At 45.6% G+C, this 23,213-nt stretch overlaps 1 protein-coding gene across 2 annotated transcripts; it reads left to right on the plus strand.

The window, feature by feature from the left end:
* Positions 1 to 623: 623 nt before the first annotated feature.
* GOLM2 (golgi membrane protein 2) lies at positions 624 to 22,013 on the plus strand. Of its 2 annotated transcripts, XM_065847393.2 has the most exons (10): positions 625 to 1,285; positions 6,953 to 7,007; positions 7,959 to 8,061; positions 9,123 to 9,213; positions 10,118 to 10,262; positions 10,912 to 10,992; positions 11,332 to 11,430; positions 12,823 to 12,996; positions 17,117 to 17,284; positions 20,334 to 22,013. In XM_065847393.2, exons 1-10 carry the CDS (start codon positions 959 to 961, stop codon positions 20,405 to 20,407), a joined length of 1,317 nt encoding a protein of 438 aa, XP_065703465.1. In that variant the 5' UTR covers positions 625 to 958; the 3' UTR covers positions 20,408 to 22,013. The 2 variants fall into 2 exon arrangements, with proteins under 2 accessions (XP_065703466.1, XP_065703465.1); XM_065847394.2 differs by lacking the exon at positions 17,117 to 17,284 and having other exon boundaries at positions 624 to 1,285.
* Positions 22,014 to 23,213: the final 1,200 nt, after the last annotated feature.

The following is a 23,213-nucleotide window of genomic DNA, read 5'->3' on the forward strand; positions in this document are numbered from 1 at the left end:
ACTCCTGCCTCAGGTGCTTGGCCACAGGGATGGAGCAGAATCGTTACTTAAATCTTATCACAGAAAAATAAAGCCTCTGAGGCAGCAAAAACTTGCATGCTTACACCCTGTCTGCCCTCAACACGCCAAAAGGCAGATTCAGCTGCTCTGAACTGACCGGTGCTGAGCACAGGACGCAGCTCTGCAGGCCCCAACTTCTGCCTCTCTGTGCCCTGGGACACCAGCTGCCACGGCGACGTGAAGTATTAATGGTTTGTGAGGCAATTTGATTAAGAATAAATACTTTATTTAAGTATTTATTACAAAACAAAGAACTAATTTCCTCAAACAATTTCAAGACATGCCGTTTCCTCCATAAACCCCTTCCAGAGGAAGCACTGAGGGAATGCCCAGCCCCTACCGCCTGCTATTTCGCCTCAGCCCGCCCCTTTGGGGTCCCGGTACCACCGGGGGCGGAAACACACCCCCCCCCGGCACAAACACCCTCTCCCGCCTCTGTCACCCCACTTTCCCCACACAAGATGGCGCCTCCGCGCCGGGAGGCTGTGCTCTCATGAGAGTGCCCCGAGCTTGCCTCGCGAGAGGCAGGAGCCGGAAGGGGCGGGACACGAACCGGAAAGGACGGGGCGGGCGGGCCGCTGCCGGCCGGCGCGGTGGGCGGTATTGCGGCTCTGCGGCCTGTCCCTCCCCGCGGGGCGGGAGCGGCGCTGGGACGGCCACGGCAGCGCGCACAGCCCGGCCCCCTGGGCCCGCTCCCCTCGGCCGCACCGGGCAGCTCGCTCTCCTCTCGGCTCCTCTCCCTCACGGCCCCGCCGCCGAGGATGCGCCCGGCCTCCCGGGGCAGCGCCTCCGCCCGCCCTCAGGCGCCCTGAGCAGCCTCCCTGCCCCGTCCCTGCTCCTCTCTTCTGCGCGGGTGGAGGCGGCGAGCGGCTGAAGCCCCCGCCCGGCGGCCTCCCCCATGGTGGGTTTCGGGGCCAACCGCAGGGGCGGCCGGCTGCCCTCACTCGTGTTCGTGGCGCTGCTGGCGGTGATCGGCGTCCTCGCCTTCAACTGCTGGAGTGCCTCGTCCCGCCAGGCCCTGCTGCGGGAGGAGCTGGCGGAGCTGCAGAGCCAGGCCAAGCGCACCGAGGTGGCCCGGGGCCGCCTGGAGAAGCGCAACTCGGACCTGCTGGGTAAGGTGGACTCGCACAGGAAGCAGCTGGAGCAGAAGGAGGCGGATTACAGCCAGTTGAGCAGCCAGCTGCAGGCCCGGGACGGCCAGGTGAAACGCTGCGAGGAGAGCAAGGTAACGCGGGGGCAGCGGCCGGCCGTGACTCTGCCCGGGGACACCGCGGGCCCTGCCCGGCCGTGCCGGTGCCCCGGCTGCAGCCTCGGGGGGAAAGTGAGCCCCCGAAGGCGCCTCTTTGGTCGCTGTTGGGACGTTTGCAAGACGATCCGGGTGGAGTTAGGTTGTCGTTGGACTCGGTGAACTTAAGAGTCTCTTTCAAGCAAAGTGATTCTGTGATCGCATCCCTGGAAAGAGCTGAAAGTGTCTGGCAAGGCGGTGTGTGCGCTGGCAATGAAAACTCTTAAGAGCTCATTGTTTTCCAGACTTCTACTTTTAAATGACCTTTCTTCCTATGCTGATATTACTTGATCTTTTGTGATCGGTTAAAAAGCCTTAAAACGTGGCCTTAAAACTACAGTTTGCTTGGCCGCGATTAAAATTAAAAAGTCTAACGTTCAGGTGTAGCACCCTGAGCTCGTCTCTCTCAAAGTACCTTGCATGTCTGGGTCTGGTTCTTATGCAGCCAGCATATACTTGAAAATAAAAATTCCTGTTGCTGATGTGTTATTTTGATTAGCTGCGAAGAGAGCAACTAATGCAAAATTCAACTTGTCCTTTTATGTGAACGTGGCCTGGGGATTTCTTTTGTTGTGGGAGGGAAAATGAGTGAATGCATCAACTTTCACTGTTCCGCTTTCGTAATCGGCACAGCAGCTCTTACAGAGTCAAGCAGGCAGTTCTTTTACTCGGCTGTGTGTGGTAGCATGTGCTCTATTTGCATGCAGTTCATAATTCTCCTAATTGAACACTGTTTATCACAGTAGCATTTATGGAAATATCACACTCAGGTTTGTTACTGGCTGAGTTTGTTTGGCTCTTTCATATCCCACATTTGAAGAGCAGTACAAGAAAATGGTTTTAATTATCACAGAAAACCTGAATCCATAAATGTCATTACAGACTCCTTCAAATTTATTTAGTTTGTATTAAAGTTATGTTTTCTTTCCTACTGAGCCATTAAAATTTAGCTATTTGTGTGTTCAGCAAGTGTGGTTTTTTTAATGTCTTAATTTTTTCTGAGATTGGCATAAAAAGCCTGATTAGATAGGTTATGGTGGATACTGGTGTTCTCCGTTGGAAATGAATGCAGCTAACACCATTGTGATTAAAACTATTGTGATACTACAAAATCTAGTTTAATTTATAAATAAGTATTCTATACAGATACAAAAATAGTTAAGTCTGATGAGTAAGAGAAGCTGAACTCTAGTTAAAGCAGTTAAGCTTTATTAAAGATGCTTCCCCTTGTAGAAAACAGAAAACTAATAGCTTTCCAAACCATTGGGGTTTTTGGTTTGGGGTTTTGTGTTGTTGTGCTTGTTTGTTTGTTTGTTTTTAACTGAACTCTTACATGCACATAGAGTACAAATAGGTTTAACCTGGGCAGTAGCTTGGAAACTGAGGAGGTGGTGAGTCATGGCCCAGAGCTAGAACTGCCTTTCTCGGGCTGCTGAGGACACTGAATAACCCAGTTCCTGGCCAGGCAGGGGCAGTTCTGCCAGGGGCTGATGGTGCATTGGAACTGCCCCAGGCTGCAGGGTGTTGTATTTTTGGGAAATCCAATGCTTTGCTGTAGGACACCAGGAGAGAAAATGCAAGTGTGAAGTCAGGGTGTGCAGCAGGGTTCCCTGGCAGATAAAGCCCAGGTCAGTGCAGACATTGCCTTCCGAGCACCGTGGTGGGCTCTGTAGACCTGGCTGTGCTCGGAATGCGTTCGGGGTCGGGAACCTCACCAGCAGAGCAGAAGGGGAGAAAGATGTGATGAGTAAACCTCGCTAATTAATTTTATTAATTGTATGCATACTGCAGCATGTGCCCTGTATCTTTGTTCTTTGTTCCAGAAGGTGCCATTTAAAGTCATATGAGCTACTTGCTCTTGAATATTCTTTCTTCTTTACTTGTGCAGAAAATGTTCCATGTGCCTTAGTAGGCAAGAATAACAGCGTGTTTTATTGATAACCAGTCACGGTCCCTTTCTGTTTTCCTTGCATGTGAGCTACTGTTATAAGTGGCAACAATCCTATATTTTTTTAAAAACCCTTTAAGTGACTCTACTTTAGAGACTGGAGAATAAGGATCTGTTACAAAAAAAAATAGAAGGCGAGTAGCAGGCATAAACTATCAGACCAAAAAAAGGCTTGAATGACAGTGTCAGTTCTGCTCGATGCTCCTTTGTCTTCCCTTTGTCTTCTTTGCCCTGCGGTCCCGAAGATGAAATGTGCATTTCCCAGGGCTGAGGCAACTCTAATTTCTGTGGGCGGGTTCCTTGGAGCACAGCGGTATCTGTATTCCAGCCCAGACCTTGGGCTCTCTCTTCCCTTGCTTTAACAAGCTGCTCACACTGTCCCAGACTATTGTTTGCTCCTAAGAGAAAATGCAGGAGCATGTCCTATTGTCTTGTGCTTAAAAAAAAGCAGAAAAAAAAAAAGGCATGTGTTCTTGGAAATTCTCCTGTCACCCTGTGCTCACCTTGCTGAGCTCGTGCCCTGCTGGCCCTTGGACAAACCAGAGGAATTGTCCTACTCTGCAGCTCCTGGGGAGGCGAGCAGGGCGGTGGTTGCCCCATGTTTGGCGAGGGGATCCATGAGACTGAGCGTTAGTTTCCTGAGTATTTCATGCATTTTGCAGCATACTGTGAGAATACTTTTTTCCCCCCTCATAACTGTACACATCCTTTTGTAGTAAGCTCAATAAACTGGTAGAATGGCAGGAATGTGCGGTGCAGAGCTTCCAGATGGCAGTGTGCCTGTGGCAAGGCTGGAGCCCCGACGTGCTGCTGCAACCCTGGGCCGGGCCGTGTCCTGCTCAGCTGCGGCTGACATGAGGTGTGCGGGACAGCCTTGCCCTCGGCCACTGCCTGGAAATGATGCTTTGCAGCGTGAAACTGTTTGGTAAAACATCCATGGAAGCGGCTGGTTATGTTCTTTGTTGCCAAAACTCCTTTGTAGCTCCTCAGTTTGCAAAGCTGTAGCCTTACAGCAATGATGTTGAGTGAGTCTTTCATCTGGCTGCATGTTCCTGATGGTCACAATGTCACCTGCAACACTGTGCTAGTTGCTTGATGATAGCACTGTCTGTTCTGAAAAAGTCAGTGGACAGAGAAAGATCGTGAATTTGTGGCGTATAGAACCTTGTACAAATGGACTTGCAGCAGTTTTGCTACCCGAGCAGTGTGTTGGGACTGTCCCAGCTGTGTAGAGGAGCCGGGGCCCAGCTTGTGCTGCTTCCACAGATAATGTGGAGACTGGTCTGGCCAGATAGAGCAATGACTCGCAGGGAAATACGAGTGTGCATGTGTACAGTTCACCACTGATGTAATCAGGACCGGAGTTCTGTCCTGCCGTACACAGAGAGAAACTCTCTAACGTTTTTCCTTACCTCGCCTTTCTTTATATGACAACTGTTACCAATTTCGATGATGCTGGAAGGCTACCTCGCGTGTAGGTAGCTCCAGCATGCATGGAATTTTTCATGGTTTTTGTTTTTCCCTGTGCAGAACTCATTAAAGTACAGAAAATTTCTTTTGTACATCTCAACTGCTTTGGAAAGGGTCTGAGAAGCCACTGAGAATAGGAAAAATACAAATAGGTCTAGACTCAAAGCGGACGCAGCTCAGAAAGAACTGGACTTACGCCATGGTTTGTGGAATGTCTTCTTCGTTGTGTGTAGGTGGAACAGATCCCATGAATCATAAAAACGCTTCTTCCCTTTACATCCTTCAGATTAGGGACATTTGCTGTCAGCTGGGCTGGTTTGGGTATAAATTTTGTTGCTTTTCTCTGAAACTCAAAATTGCAAAACTGCAAGATTGTGTGATAAAACTGATGCTGTCTTCACATCAAACTGGTGTTGACAGACAGGCAGCCCAGCCCTCCCAGCCCAGCACCAGTCAGACATTTTGCAGGATGAGCAGGAGTGGCGGCGGGAAGAGTTGTGGGTTCTGCTAGATGGAGGTTTGAAAACAGAACCTGCTGCTTTCCAGGATCTCCTTGGTTTGCAGATTTAGCAGATTCTGGGAAAAGAACTGCATTGGAGTGGAAGATGGGGAAAAATTGGTCGCTATTGCCAATAGCTTTGCAAAATAGAGGAAGAGACTTTTGTTGATGTTTTTGTACCTGTTCCCCTGTCCTGGTGTCTGCTCAGTGGTTCCTGTTGTGTTGTGCATCTGTGTGAGGTCCCCAGCACAGGGCTCATTTTGAAATAAATCCCAGCACAGGCTTTTACCTGGTTATTTGTTGTGCATCCCGTGCCTGGGGGCAGAGCACACCTGTAGCTGCTGCTCAGCAGCCTGGCTGTAACACACCTAGACGTTCCTGACCTGTCCTGCTGGGTGTCCCAATTTGCTGTTGTGTTTCAGAGCAATCCAGTCAGGGTTCTCAGGCTACCGCAAGATTGCGTCATCTACCATTCGTTCTGTTTTGGGGGTAAAGCCTTGCAGACTGACCGGTGTTCTGGCACGGCCCGTGTGTCGGGCAGGGATCCCATGCTTCAGCAATGGCCGACCTGCCGGGGCTGTTTCTCGAGGAGCCGGTGCTGAGGCGGTGCTGCTGGCTGCTGCCTCAGTGAACACCACGTTCTGCAGAAAATCATGATTTTGGCAGTTCCTGGATGGCCACGGTTCCTACAGCTATAAATGCCTCAACCCCCACGGGACAAGCTGCGTCAGGCCTGAGTGCCTCTGCTAAACACCACAAACATGTGAAACGTTGTGAAGAAATGAATAATGTGATAACGGGGAAGGTGGAGGAAGTCTTAAAGTGAAGGCAGACACCTTTTGGGTTGTTTTGGCAGGAAATGTAGGGAAGTGGCTGGACGCTGAGCTCCAGGATCCGTCTGGCATTGCCATAGTGTGTGTGTCCCCTGTGCCACACATGTCACTTGGCTGTTCCCAGGGGGGTCACCCCAGCGGGACAGCCCTCTGCCTGCACCCTTTCTAGAGACGCTGCTCATACCTGCGGGGAACCACAAGAACAGTCGTCACAGCGTCAGCACTGCCTGATGGCACTTGTGGGGTGTTTCACAGCATGTGCAGCTTTCTCTTCATTTCTTCTGGTTTTTGTCTTTACATATGTCTTAATGTAAGAACAAGACCAAACGTCTTAATTACTTTGTGTATATGCATTTCTTATGTATTGTAACTGCTACTTTTCCCTTACTAAAAATTCTAAATTAAAAGCTGTTGTGGAAGTCTACTGGTATCAGGTTCTCTCAAAAATAAAATGTGTGCTATGAATATTAGGTAGCATCACATTAAAAAATTAAATATACTTTAAGTAAAAATTGTTTTTGCTAATGATGCTGTGTATTTTTATACGCCTATGCTTTCACATTGAAATTCACTGTCTCCTCCTGCAGTGTCAGATGCAATGTGTTTATTTTAGTCCTGACAGAATCTACTTTTTTGATAGAAACATGTTCTGGAAATAAATTTAAGTCCTTGTTAGCAAAGCCTAAATATAGTGTTTAGGTTGGTGATATCACTTACACATAACTAAATATATATGACTTAGATTTACAAGGACTTTGTATATGTCATTCCGATAACCCTTTACATACCCTGTATTTACAATGAAAACAAACGCACCTGATATTGTCTGTATTTCTATAACTATTTCTTCCTTTCAGATGAAGCTGCAGAACAACATCTCCTATCAAATGGCAGACATACATCGTTTGAAGGGTAAGGAATTTGTGGCTGGACTGTGAAGCTGTGGATTATTTAACTGCCTAGGTACTGCAGAATACATTTTAATGAAAGGTGGAGTGATGCTGGACCATCACCTCATGTGACTTCTCACTACATTTGTTTATTACGTCACCTGGGTGACTGTAGGGTTGGCTCAGAGACTTTGCGGGAGCGTGTGTCCTGGCACTGCTTCCTTCCAAAACACTAACAACATCGTTTTCCTGACCAAATGCACAGCTCAGTGTACTTTGGATCAGCAGCGTTTTGATACTTACACTGGGTTAGAGAAGGTCCAGAGAACATCTTTGAAGACTGATCTATACAGATTCCAACGCCTGTGGTCTCCCTGTGCCTGCAATAGGTGCTGCAAAGTCGTGGCCATGCTGTGGGCAGAGCCAGGTCATTGGTGCCCAGAGCTGAGTGCTCGCAGCTGGAGATGGGGAAACTTCACAATTCTTTGCAGTCTGAGGAGCAGGGAGAAGAACTTCTAGAGCAATTACTTGTGGAGACAGGAAATACGTGTTGGTTTTATGGGTAGGGTGGAGGTGCCTTCCTTTGTTCATTTATTGCAGAAAAAGAACATTTGGCATACTTGCCTAAAGTAACATATTAGTGCTTTTGTGTTGCTCAGAGTAACAGAGTCTTTCAGGAAATTAAGGGGATTTCCAACAGATAGGTGACATAGCATTGTGTAAGTCTTCTGAAAGATAAAGAAAAACTTAGGGTTTTTGGCACAATATCAGAAGAATTATTCTATAATTCATGGTGACACCTGGTATACACATGTAAAGTGGCATTTTTTTGAAGTTAAAGAATCCCTAACATATATCTAGAAGAAACAACGTAAAACTTGGGCAAATTTTTAACTTGTATTGCAATATTGACAGTTGTGTCCACTGTGGGGCATATTTCTATATTAATGTTAGTTTTTGCTTTTTGGTCTAGAACAACTAGCAGAATTACGTCAGGAGTTCATTCGCCAGGAAGATCAGCTGCACGAGTTCAAGAAGAACAATACTCACCTTGCACGAAGACTGGAATACGATAGGTATGTCTCCAAGAGTGTTAGCAACTGGAGCTTTGAATGCAGTGGAGGTCTGTATTTATTAAAAGGTGCCAATTAATCCTATTTCTGCTTATCCTCAAACTGGAGTATACTCACTTGATGTAACTTTGACTTAGCTAGTTGTTTGATTTTAAAGTTCTGGGTTTTGTGGCATTCTCCTCCACCTATAGTGAGCTATGACCTAAAAAAAGTCTGACTTACTGCAATTGTTCAGCATTGGATGATTTTAAGTCACTGCATTTTTTAGAACATGAAGATTTTGGTTAGCAAATACTTGAGTGGGTTTAGTTGATGCAGTTCTGTAAGCTGCCAGGGTTGATAGTAGCTCTATTTCTGAAAGCGTAATTTTATTTTCTTCAGCTGAAGTTGAAAGCGTTGTGCAGATGGAAATTTTAAGTTGACCTCAGCCTTTTAAGTGTTTGGTGGAGGAGGAGGGAGAACAGCTGCCCCTGAAGCTTTGAGGAATGAGGGAGGTTTACATTCAGCATTGGAAGCTTTCACACACTGTATGTGCTGCAAACACACTGTATGTGCTGCGTTGAGTGTTTGTGGGACACAGGAGTTTGCATGAAGGGGGCTGGTGTCTGTGGCTCGTTGGGGAAGCTGGGGCACGTGGCTGTGTTGTTCAGCCCCTGTGGCTGGGTTGGTGGCAGTAACCGGTAGCAGTAGCTGTGTGGGTTCTGTGTTGACAGCCATGTGAGACACATTGCTTTCCTAGTGGATTTAATATGTGCTGATGACAGAGTAACTGCAAAGCTTGACTTTTTGGTTGCTTTCCAGTTTTTGGAGGAAATATGTTCAAGGCCATTCTGTTTATTTTACTGGTTTTCTGCTCTGTCCATAGTTTTTCCAGTTCTGCTTTCTTTCTGTATTCAGTCCATTTCCACTCCACACACATTCCAGGACAAGGCTTTTTGGACAGACTATTCTAGTTATATCTCAAGTTTGGCTTTTTGTGCCGCTTTATATTTTTCCCCCTATTTTATTTGTAGGAGAGCAGATACAATAAATGAAATATAACTAATAATGTGTTTCTTATCAAGTCTGCAGTGCGGGCAGCAGATCAAGGAAATGAGACTGCAACATGAAGAAAACATGAAGAAATTAATGGACCAGGTTGCGTGGGAACAAAAGGTAACATGCAGCTCAGTTGTTTGTTAGATTAGAAGAGCCTGAAGTCCGCTGTTTGTTTGACTCAGCATTTCAGATATATGGATGTTTCTCCCAAAACTTTGCATTAAATATTTTCCAGAGCAGCCCTCAGGGGTATTAGTGTAAGAAGGGCTGTCTGTTTTGCTCAGTCAGTGAACTGAGCCTTGAAGATCTGGCTTAGTTCCTGGCTGTGCTACGGCCGTCCTACATGATGACATTGCTAGGGATTTCAGATTCTTCTCTGAAAAATGGATATTATGTTATAGCTCTCCAGGGTAGGATGTATAGTCTGTTCTTACAGTCGCATATAGATTATTGCAAGGGGAATGTAATCTCTGGGGGCCTCGAGGTGCTAACGTGATGCAAATAACAATGGGTTTTGAATAGTGTCAAGGGTGTAATTACATGGTGCGAGCTGCCAGTAGAATATGAGCCTCTTTCCTGCAAACAGATGAAATAACCTGCTTTTCTTAGTTTCATTTCCTTTCTTCGTCTCTGTTTACACACATCTCAAATAATAAGGCAGACTTGAAGTAGATTTCAGTCGGATCTTTCTTAAAGCCTAGAATTGTTTCCAGGTCTCTGCCCTGACCCTCAAGGCCTTAACGTGTTTGTGTGATACTTAAGAGCTACAAATGCCAATAAAAATGTCACACAGCCATGCTGTATTTTACATTTTCTGTTTGGTTCCGTGTCCATACTCTCACCTCCTGCCCTCAGAATTCAGGTTTGCATGTAGAGGGCTTCTGCTGCTGTTTGCTTTGGTGATCATCTAATCCATAAATGTAATTTTGCTTACCTAAGGTAATCTTGAATTTTAGGGCTTTTGTTTTGTGATTTTCAGGGATGTGCTTAATATTGGTTCCTTATGTATTTGTTCTAACAGGCCACACAAAAAAGTCAGTCCAGTAAAGATACTGAAGTAGGTCCCAATGGTGATGACCAGGCAATATCTAAGACTGTTCCAGAGGCAGAAGATGGAAACACAGGAAAGAATGAGCAGCCTTCAGATCATGTTGTAAATGGCAAAGGTATTTCCTTTTTTTAATAATTTCTAACAGGTAATGGGCCAATTATGTTGTGTCCTGTGCTATCATACGGAATTGTGCATTTCTCTGAAATAGATCAGTGAATTATTTGGCTCAGGTAACTTGATTAGCTGCGTATGATTGTGCGAAGTTAGTTTACAGGTATCCAGAGACTGGCGCCTCCTTTATGCAGGTAATTCCTTGCTCGGTTTTGTGTGCACATTGTCAGTTCGTTTGGCATCTTGTTGCTCCCACTACTGCAGCTTTTTGCTGCCTGGAGGCTGCTTTGAAGGGCAGATGGGTTCCCAGCTGGGTTCCCTTTGTTTCCACAGCTCACGCTGCTGACTGAGCACCTCTTCGTTCAGTTGTGTCTGTTCTGCCGGGCTCCTGCTTGTCCGGCTCTGCTGCGAGGAGCAGCACAGCTGGTCCCATCCTTTTCTGAAGAGCGTGCTGACACAGGAGCGCCGCTCCAAAGGCGGCTTCAGCCACTGGGACAGTACAGTAGGAGGAGTGTTGTAGTTGTGTTATCAATATGGGACGTGTTCTGTGAATAAAGGACTTTTCTTCTGGTCGTAGAGCCTTCCACAAGAGGGAAATTCACTGTTCAAATTGAAAGGTTAATAAGACAGAATATCCTATTCTTGTCTTACAGAGAAACTCAAAGCAGGAGGAGATGCAGGCATGCCTGAAATAGAAGATAATGACCCTGCTAAAGCTGAAGATACTCCCACTGGTAAGGAGAATTTGGGTTTGTGGTAGCGTATACATTCTGTTTGAATACCATGTGTTTCATAGTGAATGTGAAGTTTTAAAATCTGCCTATGGTAATAAAATTAAAGTGGGGTGTATAATCTGGTAATTTCTACTGTGCTTTAGAGGTTTGAATTCTCAAAATGGAATGCTTCTGCTAATGCCCTCCTCCCCACCCCCGATCTCGCATTTTACATTTTCGTCTGTGGTTCAAAAACAAGAAAAAAATGACAACAAAAGTTTACAGGCTTGTTAGAGGAAAACCTGGTACATAGTGCCTGGTTGTTTCACTTAATGCTTTTGTCCATATGTTTTGTTTCAGCTTTAAAGAAGCCACTTATTTCAGCTTCTAAAAGTGAAGGTCATCAACCTGTTATAAATCTACCAACCGAACAGCCCCATGCTCCAAATCTGGCACCAGGTAAAACTCTTACAAGTGGCTAACAAGTAAATATTTTGTAGGAAATGCACCATTTAATATCTGCTGCCATCTTATGAATGTCAGATGTACACAGCCGCAGCCCCTTTTTTTGCATTTGATGTGATTACAAAGAGAAAAACAAGCTATTTCTGACGAGTACAATGTTGAATGAATCCTTAGCCTGGCTTCCCAAGGCACTGGGGTTGCTGCCTCTATGATCTTGTTTTATTCCCCCCACACCCAATAATTTCTGAGCGTTTTGACCAACATCAGCCAAATTTGAGAGTTAGAAGTTTCAAAGGTTAAGTGCTTCAAGATTTCTCCACTGGGCAGAGGAAAGTATCTGAAGTGAGGACTCTTCCTTCGGGTGCTAATTAGGGCTGCAGCGCATCATCAGGACTTGATCGTTGATCTGTCAGTAGTCAGACTCAGATTAAACTATCATTTGTTCAGTGTTTCTGTGAACAGCTCACGTGAGGGTGATGTGGAGGAGGTTTAGGATCTGAGGGAACTAGAAGTCCTGCAGTGAAAGGGTTTAGAAGAATTGCAGTTAGAAAGGACACAAATCCATAGAAAATATACTTAAATGCAGTGCTCGTGGATCAGGTCACTTTGCTTTAATGTCCAAGAGAATGTTAGGTTTTATCTGTGCTGCAAGTGGCACGTTCAAATACTGTCCTGCTAACAGCCATTAAATATAGCATTGGTAATATAGTTGTGATGTGACCAAACAGCTTTGTCTTGTTATGTCCATTACTGGTTATTTTGCAAAAGGCAACAGAAGTATTTCTTAATTTCTTTCCCTTTGCAGTGGATATGTATGGAGATTACAATACCTAAATGAGTGGGCTTGAAGTCTTGATACTACATATTTAAAGCTTATTGTTTCCAAATGTCAAATCTTTTAAGTAGTTTGTTTCTTTTTGTTCTTGTGAGACAGTCCTTCATTTTGACTTTTATTAAAGAGAAAACATGAAAGACAGCAGGTGAACTGCTTATGTTGTTGAACTTAGAGTTTATCAACAGAAGGTTGATGTGAATTTCAGGAGGACCAGGGTTTTCTCTGTTCCTTGGTTATGTAGTCCTGGGATTCTGCTTATTATTTTTAGCATAACTTCTGTGACCTGTTGCAACCTTCTCCTCAGATCACAGCTCTTGAAACAATGTTTGGTAGATTCGAAAAGCAGAACCAGCAGGAGGATTAAAAAAAAAATACATAAATGTGTTATTGTTCTGGGCTTCATCAAGCACTTAAATACAATCAGAAAATCAGCGGAGAAGGTAACAGCTTGGGATTGATTGCATAGTAAAATGTGATGAATTAGCTTTTGCAATAGCATTATAGCTTTCTTTTGGAACCACATAAAAACCAAACGCTTCCTTATTCTGTAGGTTTCCACAGTGAGAGTGACGGAAACACCGATATTGTGAAGCAGATACCTCCAAACTCTCTCCAGCGCTTAAATTTTGAAGAAAATATGGAAAATCAGAAAGAACAAAAAATTGAGACAGACCATATAAAAATCCCAAAGAGCAGAGTTAGTGACTTGCAGAAGATGAAGCAAAGTAAGTTACTTCAATATATTAAGAAAATCACTTTATTTTCTATCTGTAATAGCACCTGTCTGGCAAACAGGAACCCTGGCAGCAGGTGGCCTTCTGGAGAGGAGGCCTGGAAAGAAATGTAATATGTTCCTGTCTGAAAGACAGGCCTTAATCTGACATCTTGCCTACATATATTCAGTCATTTAAAAAAAAGTTTGCTTATGGGAATTTTGGGATGTTTTTGGAAATTACTACACATCTAAATAGATTAAGGGAAGACTTTTGATACGTGCCTGATACCAAGTTACTTATATTCACACTGTATTATTTGACTTAAATACGATGTTATTATAAATTCAACTTTACATTTCTTTGTACTCACTGCTAAGTAGCTTTCTCTTGGGCTTTGGTTTCCATGAATAAAATCTGTCTGTACTCCAAGATGACAAGTGATTAGGTCAGAACTGCCACCTTCAGGTCATGAAAACTGGGAGGAACAAAGGATTCTAGAGCCTTCTGAGAAACCTGTGTGTGTTCTGTGGGCTGGATGAGCAGTGGTACAGAAATAACAGTTTTGTTGAAATAGAATCATTAATTGCTTTTAGTGAAAGCAAGTAATCCTGAAAGCTAGGGTCACTCTTGAGAACGTGAAACTCTGAATTAATTTTTGTGATAAACCCAGGAATGTGGCTTTGTCATAGGCAAATTAATGGAGACCTGGTCAGGAAGAAGTAGTTGTTTGGTGGGTGCACAGCTTTAAGAAAAGAATATTCCAGGCATGGGTGTCACTAGGAGTTGTATTTGTAAAGCTGCTGTGAGGTTTACAAAGGTGCAGCCTTTGGTGCTGTCTGTATTTGAGTGCTGGATGATAAAGAAGGGATGAGATGTGGTTTCAGCAATGTACAAGTTTGTACATATAAAAGTAGTGCACAATCAATAATGGAGAATAAGTGACAGGTAGCAAGTCAGCAGTTCAGTTAAAAACTCTGCAGTCAGCAGTGGGTGTTAGTCACTAACAAACGTTTAAGTGAGGCTTTTCTTCTGGGATGTGCTAACAGCAATGTCAGGTACGATAACAGGATGGAGTAACGAGCTCTGTTTCATCTGATGCTCGTGGGGCCTCCTCGGGCTTTAAATGTCAAAGAACAATGATGGGAAGCTGAAAGGATTTCAAGGGGAAAAAAAAATTATAGGCTTTAGTATGAGGGGGGAAAAAGCCCTAGAAAGGCCAGGGTTGAAGAGGCAGGGAATGGACATCAATTTACTGTTGTTTTCTAGAAAAGGATCTTTAGGGAAGCCTCACTTACTTCTTTCCACTGAAGCGGGATGGGTGTATTCACAACTGGCAGAAACCTGCGCGAGCTTTGCTGCCGTGCTTTATTCCAAGATTTGCGAGTGTTTAGTTTATCCAAGGAGCTTCTTGAAGCCCCTGTGCTGGTCTGGCCGAGTGACCACAGAGCTGCAGAGCTCAGGGGTTCAGTGAGGCTGTGGGGGCAGGCTGGGCCAGCTGGGGACGGGGCAGCGACTGACGTGATTCCATTGCAGGCTGGGAACAGGAACTCGGTGTCCATTGTCACCAATTAGCCTGTTCCCTTTCTTTTGGTCCTTCACATTTGTAATAATTTGTAATGATGGAGAGAGTTTATCGCGTATGGGAATAGCTAACCCGGGTTTGTAGATTTGTTTCGTGTTGATCAGTGGCTGTTCTGCTGAGTCTGTGGGTGATGAATCCATCCCCGCTCTGGCACACAACTGTCACCATACGGTTCTGTGCCGGGGCTTTGGTTACTGAGCTTCAGGCCTTGGTGTGTGCCAGCCTGCGGGATGAGCCAGCGTTGGTCAGGGCAGCTGTCACCCCTGTCCTGTTTCAGAATCGGGGAACTTCTTCCCAAAAGTTATTTTCCTTTTTTATTTTGCTAGCATACATTTAAAGAGCAACTTCGGTACCAGGTCCAGAGGTGGGCACATTGTAGTGGTTTGGTTTCAGCAGAAATAGAACCTGCAAGTGACACTGGCAGCAGTGTCACTGTTTGTTCTCTTCCCTGGCACAAAGCCGGAGCAGCAAAACCTGCAGCCTGTGCTGCTGGAGCTGTGAGCAGGTCCTTGGTGGTGAGCGTGTGGCTGCTGCTCTGAGCAGCGTGTTTGTGAGGTCCAGTGTGTCTATTCAGAATTCATTTCAGCAAATGTCATCTGCAGATTTTAGCATCGGCGACATCCCGTGCTGTCACTGGCCTCTTGTGCTTACAGCAGCATGTTCCCCTGTGCCTCCCAGTCTGTGGGATGCCCGTGGCACGGACACTCGTTCACAGTGATTGGGAGATCCACACCACCAGCGAGGTGTCAGACCTTGTCTGTGTGTTTCAGAAGGCAACTGGTGTGTTGCTGGGGTCTGGCTACCAGTGATTCCTGGTCTTTCCCTGAAGTCCTGGTATCCCAAGACCGTTCTGTGTGTCCCATGTTTGTGTGTTGCTGTTCTCCCGGGGTTGTGCAAGGAGCCACCTGCTGCCTTGGTCTCTCGTGGCCCTGCGTGGTGGCTACTGGGGCTGCTCTCCAGCCCCACAGCCCATGGCAGCTGCTGGGAGCTCTGTGTGCTCGGGCTCTCCTGTCCCTTCCTCGCTGTGCTCAAGCTGAAATATGAACACATGGAGCAGGAGGGAGCACCTGCAGTGGGGGACAGGGGCCCAAAGGTGCGCTGGAGCCCCAGCTCGCCAGGTGTCACAGCGCTGCCTCATGCTGATCCTTCAATTCGTTACCAATTGGTTTGTCACAGTGTCTCTGGCATATCTGCAGGCTTGGATTTTCTCTAAGTTAAGTGCATTCAGTTGTCTTACCATAGCTTGTTTTATATTTAACAAGTGCAAATCATACAGTTCTGTCTGTTTTTTATATACGATGCAATGTCCAAAAATACAAACAGTGATAGCAAGGATGGCTCAATTAGAAATGAATAGAGAATGAACGATACATTAAACTTCTGATTTCTAAGCAGATTATAGGTCCTGCTTGCTTATTGTATGAAAGCAATGGAAAGTTTTCTATACATTCGAGCTGCACTAGATGTAATTCTTCTGCTCTTCTTTCCCACCCAGATGAGCCCTATGTGATTGCTTCTGTCCTGATTTCTGTAAACTGCCACATATGACATTTTTCATTGTTTTAAGAAATAATTTCATTTTTACACCTGTCCGTTGTAACCCCAACCTCCTTTTTAATCCTAACGTTGAAATCACATTCTTCAGTTTTACTTTTCTGTTTAATCGCTCTCACTGCAAATCACGTCTGCCTCGGCAGGCTTCTGCCTCAGTCCATTTCCAGCCTGTAAAGACTGCTATTGCACTTTAATCCTATTTTTTTCATTTATACATAATCCCTTCAGGCTGGTATCCTCTGCAGACTCCTTGTTGCGTTCTTTAGGCAATGGGCAAGTCGACTGAGCTGCTCAGGCCTTGCACAGATCTCCCTGTACCCCGTGGAACATCTGCTCTGAGCGGCCATGGCACCGCTCACCTGCCACGGGCTCGTGTCACAGCTCCGGCTAATCCTCCTTGTTCTTGTGTGTCGTTTCACTATCTGGAACTATTCTTAATTCTTTGCTGGGAGACAAAAATACTCGGTTCACAGTGTTTTGAAAATGGAACTTAATCGGAAACCAGAGTGCAAAGCCAAATGAATGAGATAGTTAAAGAAATCAGCTCAGAGATGCAAGGCGGGTCTCTGCTGGATGGTGCACACTCTGCAGACATCTCCATGTCCCAGCTCAGCAATATGTGGCTCTGTTGCATGTGGAAAAAAGCCAGTCCTCCTCAGAGACGAGTCTACATACAAAACCTTCCACTGTGTGCTCTTCAGCATTTTAAGAAAATGAATTAGTGTTTGTAGATACTCAAAGATGGAGTTTGTTGTTTGGATGCTTCCCCAGAGTGAAGCTCAGAACCATCAGGTACCACAAGGTGCAAACACTGAAGGGCTGAGCACTTCCTTTCTGTAGGGAGCTGATCCAGAGCCGCCGTGTTCTCTCCCCCCTTCTCCTCCAGCTGAAACCCCAACAGCACCCGACTCTTCTCCTGCTGCCTGCTTGCGATTCGAGTCTCCCTGTTTCTTTTCTCTCTGCTTCTGACTTAATCCTTTGCCTACTTCACAGGCCGATTCTTTGATGAGAATGAGTCCCCTGTTGATCCACAGCAGGGTTCTAAACTGGCAGATTATAATGGGGATGATGGGAACGTGGGTGAGTACGAGGCAGACAAGCAGGCTGAGCTGGCTTACAATGAGGAAGAGGATGGTGATGGTGGAGAAGAAGACGTCCAAGGTGAGCTTGGGCCTTGTCTCCATCCCATTGTAATACAATCCATGCTGAGTTTACTTGTTGAATTTGTGTAAAGCCTCACTATTTTTAGCTGGTCAAAATTTTCTAAGATAAAAGAATGTTTTCTGATTACTGCTTCTGTCACCCCTGCCTTGAGCTGCAACGCAGGGAGGGCTCTGGCTGCAATTCCAATTTCTGTGCCTTATACACAGATTCAACAGGCTCCTGCTTTTCCTCGCTAACCAAACTGCCCAGCTCCTCTGTCTGGTGGTAGCACAACCCGCACCTGCATGTTCACTGTGTTCTGCATGCGCTTCGTGCGTCGATTCCTCGCTTGGCTGCCCATGTCTGCCATCGCCACCTGGTTCCTGGGGGTTGTGTTGGGCAGGGCTTGCATGGCACTAGGGTCACAATGGTCACCTAAACATATATGGTATTTCCAGTTAAAGAAAGGGCAAAATAAAGAGCCAAAGGGGAAGAAACAAAATTGCAGTTCTACGGGCACCCTGATTTTGATCCTCATAATGCAAGGGTTTAGCTGGTAGTTTAATTGGTATCCAAGCATAATTAATGGGAAAAGCTGATAAAAAAGCACCTGATTTTTGTGAGTATGTATCTAACTCTGCAATATAAGCATTTTTTTGGCTGGGCCAGTAGTTTGAAACTCCTGACCAAGCAAAAGGAAAGTATGGATTGGAACCCTGGGCAGTTAATTAACTTGCTGATAAAAATGACAACTTGCTGCTCCAGGAGGTGTGGCCTCTTCTGCTGCTTTTGCTCCAAACTGCAGGAGCAGATCTCAGTGATTCTGGATTGCCCAGGCCTGTTCCTGCGGGTGGGTCATTAGCGGGTTGTAATTTGCTGGTACAAACGAAGGGACAGACATACGGACAGCGACGGCTGTGGAGTGGGAGGCTGGCTCCTACTGACGGAGATCTGGTCAGGAACAGGCAAACCCGGCACACTGTGTGTGTGCAGCAGCAGTGGGGATGATGTAACAGCAAGTGGTGGAAAATTGTTAAAAATGGTAGCGATGGTGCTTGCGCAACTTGCTGAGCAAGGGATGCTGGAAAAAGTCAAAGCTCTGACCGAAGTGGCCTCATAAAAGCGCTTCCCTGTGGCTCTGCTGGCCTGAGCTGGGCGGGCTGAAAACCTGTGGGACAGACAGCCCGGCTGGTGGCACAGGTGACAGGGACCTCTGGAGAATGGCTCAGGCAGGGCTTGTCACCACCTCAGGCTTCGTTTTCCAAGCCCTGGGTTATATTGCTTCCTAATAACTATTTGATATAAATCATACAGCCTTGGCAAGTGGTACTTCAGAAGGAGCATTTTAGAAAAAGTGTCTGCTTTACTTTTACACTGATTTGTTTACTGGGTAGGAGGGCGTAGAATTGTGGGGGTTATAATTGTTATAATTGTTTAGGGAGGGAAAAAAACCCCTCATTTTCTGTTTAAAAACTATTAGAAAAACATCACATGGTTTTTGCATCAGGCTAGAACAAAGCTTGTGGCATGTGCAAACAAAGCAATTTAATGAAACATGTTTTTTTGTGTTGCCATGAGAAATGTGTGGGCCTTAGACCGAAATTATCAGAGGCAAATAGATTTGGGAGATGGGCTCGTGTGGATGTTGGTGCCCAGTCTGGCACTCCTGCTTTTCCTCACCTGCGGGAGACACCAGATGATATGGGAAAGTTGTTGGCTTCTACCACAGGAAACACGTGTTTGTGGTGGGTTCTAGAAATCAAGGGGTGTCCACACGCTGTGTCAGTGGGTTTGTACCAAATCAAGGTGCGTGTCACGCTGATGAGCCTCAGCTGCTCGGGAGCCATTTACCGTCCGTAAACCTCAACTGTGCTTCCCTGCAAACAAGCATCTTTCTGGAATATAAAAGAACACAGCTCTGAAACACAGCAAAAGCTTATGAATTGAAACAAATGGAAGTTTTATGGCTTTTTCACTTATTGAGGGAAGGCGGCTGGGGACCCACACAGGAGAGGTCTGAATTAGGGCAGGTAGCATGCACAATATTACCATTTATTTTAGAACATCACTTGATAAAAATACTGAATGTGCATTTTCATGATGATATGTGACAGTAAATGGTTATACTGAAGATGCACAAGATTTTTTTTTAATTTCACAATTTTTCATGAGTATTAAAAACCAAAGTCCAAGGAGTAAACGAGTAGAACAGAGTAGAGCAGTGCAGAGAGATGGTCCTTCTGGGTTTAAATGACAGGATGATCTTTGTGCTTCAGCCCAGGCCAGAGCTGGGAGTGGGTTGTGAGTGGAACCCCCTGTGTCACCCACCCCGATCCCAGAGCCCTGAGTGGGTTGTGAGTGGAACTCCCTGTGTCACCCACCCCGATCCCAGAGGTGTCAGACCGATGGGCTGAGCACTGACCCGGAGCCTGGCTTGTTTCAGTCATGAAAAACGTGCTGCTGATTCTTCAGCAGTGCTGGGAGAGGAACCGGGGGTTTCATTGGGAGATGGTTTGGAAAGGTCAAGAGCTGCCTTTGATGCTTGTACATGTCTCTCTTGAGAATCCTGTGACTGAAAGATGTGCCACGTCTGTAGGAGGGATTGCTGCTCACCTCTGATCCTCTGTTCTGCTGGGAGGTGCTTGTGCTTGGGAAAACCTTAGTGTGTTAACTCTGGAGAGGGTTAAAAATGGCAGTGGAACTTCCCAGGGTAGATGACCTTGTAGTGGGGCTTCAGTGGGAGAATTGGAAACATTTAAAGGGAGGTTCTCAAATTACAGGAGTAAGTTGGATGGGTTCTCAGATCTCTTAAGTCAATAAATCTCTGAAACATGGTTGCAATAAAGCCAAAGATCTAAATAGTGTGAAGTCCCAGTTCTTCCGAGGGCCGACTCCCCAGTGCTGCGGCTGCACTGAGCACAGGCCCAGGCGCTTTTGCTGTGTTCCCCATCACTCCGTCCAGCGTGGACTTGGATGTTTGCACAGGCAGCACATCCTGGGAAAGCATCTTTAGATATTTTTTTTTAGTAGTATCACGTCATATTTGATCTGAATATTTTAATTGCAGATGACGAAGAACGCGATCTCCAGAACGACCTGGTGGATTACGGCAAGCCGCGCTTTGGGGAGGGCGTTCTCTGAGCCGAGACCCCCGGGAACGTGGCCAGAGAGGTCTCACCAAGGAACCCAAAGTGCTGCAACACTGAACCATTGTTACTGCAGTGTTTCTGACTTCAGAAGGAAGCCGATAACTAAAAGTGATGAGCACACACAAAGTCAGCCAAGTACCAGAAGGAAACAGTTCTGTACATATGTACATAGTTGTACTATTGCAGATTGTATTAAAACTACATTTTTGTTGTTACATTGAGCCAATTACTTAGACTGTACCTTATCTGTATTAATCTTTACATGTACAACCGATACTATAAATACGGGCTGAATTGTTTCTGAAATTAGAACACTTTGTAAACTGGAGAACTTGTACAGTTTGTATCTCATGTAACAAGCACTGTGGAGCCGATGTACAGCCAAAGGACTCCTTTTCTACAGGAATACCTGGACCAGCACAAACCCTCCTGCTGTGCTCCCGAGTGCTGTGGGTTTGCGTTTGCAGGTGAGCTATCAGTCGAGAATGAAAAAGGTTTAAATAATTGTTCCTTCCTTCATGTGACTGAGGAAAGACTTGGACAGTCCTGGGAACCAAGGACCACTTCTTGTATCCAGTGACCAAATCTCATCGCTGGAGCTTGAAATCGGTGACATTAGGATTTTAATAATTTGATACATCCTGAGAAAGCTGTGTAACTAATAGCATATTTTAAAAGGTAATAGAAGTACTTGAACACAGCGTATAAGGAATGTCTGTGTGTGCCAGGGAGAGCGGGTGTGTTGGTGAGGAAGGAGCAGCTGGAGCTGCTGCCCTTGGTCACTGCTTCGCTGCCTCCAGCGCATCGTCCTCTGTGCTCACCGTCAATTGCAGCTGAACACTTGGTACGGATCTCTGAACATCTGCCATGTTCCACGTTCTGATTTTCTGTAGCGGAAGGTTTGTAAGTTAGCTACTTTTTGTATTCTGTGTTTATGCACTTTCTGGATTTTATGGAAATGATTCTGTTGATCTGCAGTAGTGGAAATTAAGATTATTAACCCAGCCTGCTTCTCCAAAAGGGCTACTGTGAAAAGGAATGATAGGGCCTAGGACATGGGTGATTGTACTTTCTCTCTGTACTCAGGTTCCAATGTGAAGTAACAGTTAAGGTTTGCTCGATGCCAATTTAGTGAACCTTTTAAAGAAATTTCAATGATTTGGTTTTTTGTTTGTGTTGTTGTTGTTTGTTTTTTTTTTTTTCTACAGGGATCTTCTGTCAATCTTAAATATACACGAAATAAAAATTTCAGATTCTGGCAATGCATCTCAAGGGTTTTCTCTTTGTTTAAGGCTTGAGTTCTTCATTTCATGCTTGTGGGAGGCAGATGGGGGAACAGTCCTTTGCATGGTGTGATGTGCTTCCCATTGAAAATGAACTGCTGGACCTGTTTGGAGTTAGATACTGCCCTAATGCCCCAAGAGAAGGATGAATTGTACCAGGAGTCTCAGAATAGCAGTCTGCAGTAAATACTGTATTTAAGCATTACGATTTTTTGTTTGTCTTAAAATGTAATTTCACCCTGAATTAGGTGTTAACTTGATTCTTCTAATGAAAGCAACATTTATGGGTTCTAATAAATTAAGTTGTTTAAAGTATGTGAGGCTTCTGGGTTTTTGTTCTTTTTTTTTTTTTTTTCCACTTCTTAAAATTGGATTAATTTAGGGCTCCACAGAAGGGACTTTGACACAGCAGCAGCAGTTCTGGGGTAACGAGGCCAGTGCTGGGTGAGATGGGCAGAGCAGCTCAGATGAATGGCTGGTCCCAGCCAGCGCTCCCTCCTTGTCCTCTGCTGGGCTGGTCCTTCAGAAACTGATACGGGTTTACAACTTATTTCATAATCAGCCAAGTACAAGGGAAATACGAGTTACAAAGGGGAGACATGAACATCTGTCAAACCACCTCTTGCCTCTGTGTTTTGGAAAAGTACTTGGCTGAAGTACGGCCTGTATTGAACCATGGTTTGATCTTGGTGGGTAGCCTTTTAAGGAATCTAATTTAGGTCACTAAGCACTTTACCCTTCATTATTTAGTGATCCAACGTTTAAAGAATTTTATTTCTAAGGGGAATTGTTCTGTCAAACAAATTCCACTCTGGTCTGTGTTCTGGGACAGTGCCAGTGGTTCAGATGTTCCTTGCTGCTGTGTTTGCTGGTGGCTCCATTGCAGCTCCCGCTGCCTCCCCACCCCAGCACTGCAGCCCAACCACCTTCTCGTGTCGCCCTCCGGGTCCCATTCCTGCTGTGGCTCTGCCTCCCACCCTCCTCCTCCTCTTCTTCCTCCTCGCATTGGCTGTCTGTCTGGGCTGTGTCCAGCTGTCTGTCACTGCTGGGGCTGGAAAACCAGCATCAGAGGAATCAAGCTGAAGATCCACAACAACAAACAGACACATCTTCATTTCTCAGAATTCCTGGAGCTCCCCATCCACAATCTCACGTGAGATTCGGTCTGTACAATATCCTGGGAAGCAATAAGTTCACTCCTATTTTGAACACTACAGCCGTGCTAGGTGGGTTGCAGGAGCTGGCCAGCAGGAGGCTGTTCCAAAGGCAAACCAATAGCCGCCCAAATGGGGCTTGCTTCATTTGGACATGCTGCTGAAGCTTACAAACAAAAAAATGATAAGTTCTGTGTTTCACAAGCCACTTTGTATTTTTTAAAAGTGTAGTTTGCCAACTGGCTGAAATGTGTAGCTCTCCCCAAGACCGATTTCACCTCTCTGGGAAGGCAGAGGCCTGAGGTGCCAGAGCTGTGATTGATTTCAGGTACGGAGGAGAACGTGCTGAACAAAAAGCAAT

The sequence above is a fragment of the Patagioenas fasciata genome, chromosome 12, assembly GCF_037038585.1.
Source record: "Patagioenas fasciata isolate bPatFas1 chromosome 12, bPatFas1.hap1, whole genome shotgun sequence".
NCBI classification, from domain to species: Eukaryota; Metazoa; Chordata; class Aves; order Columbiformes; family Columbidae; genus Patagioenas; species Patagioenas fasciata.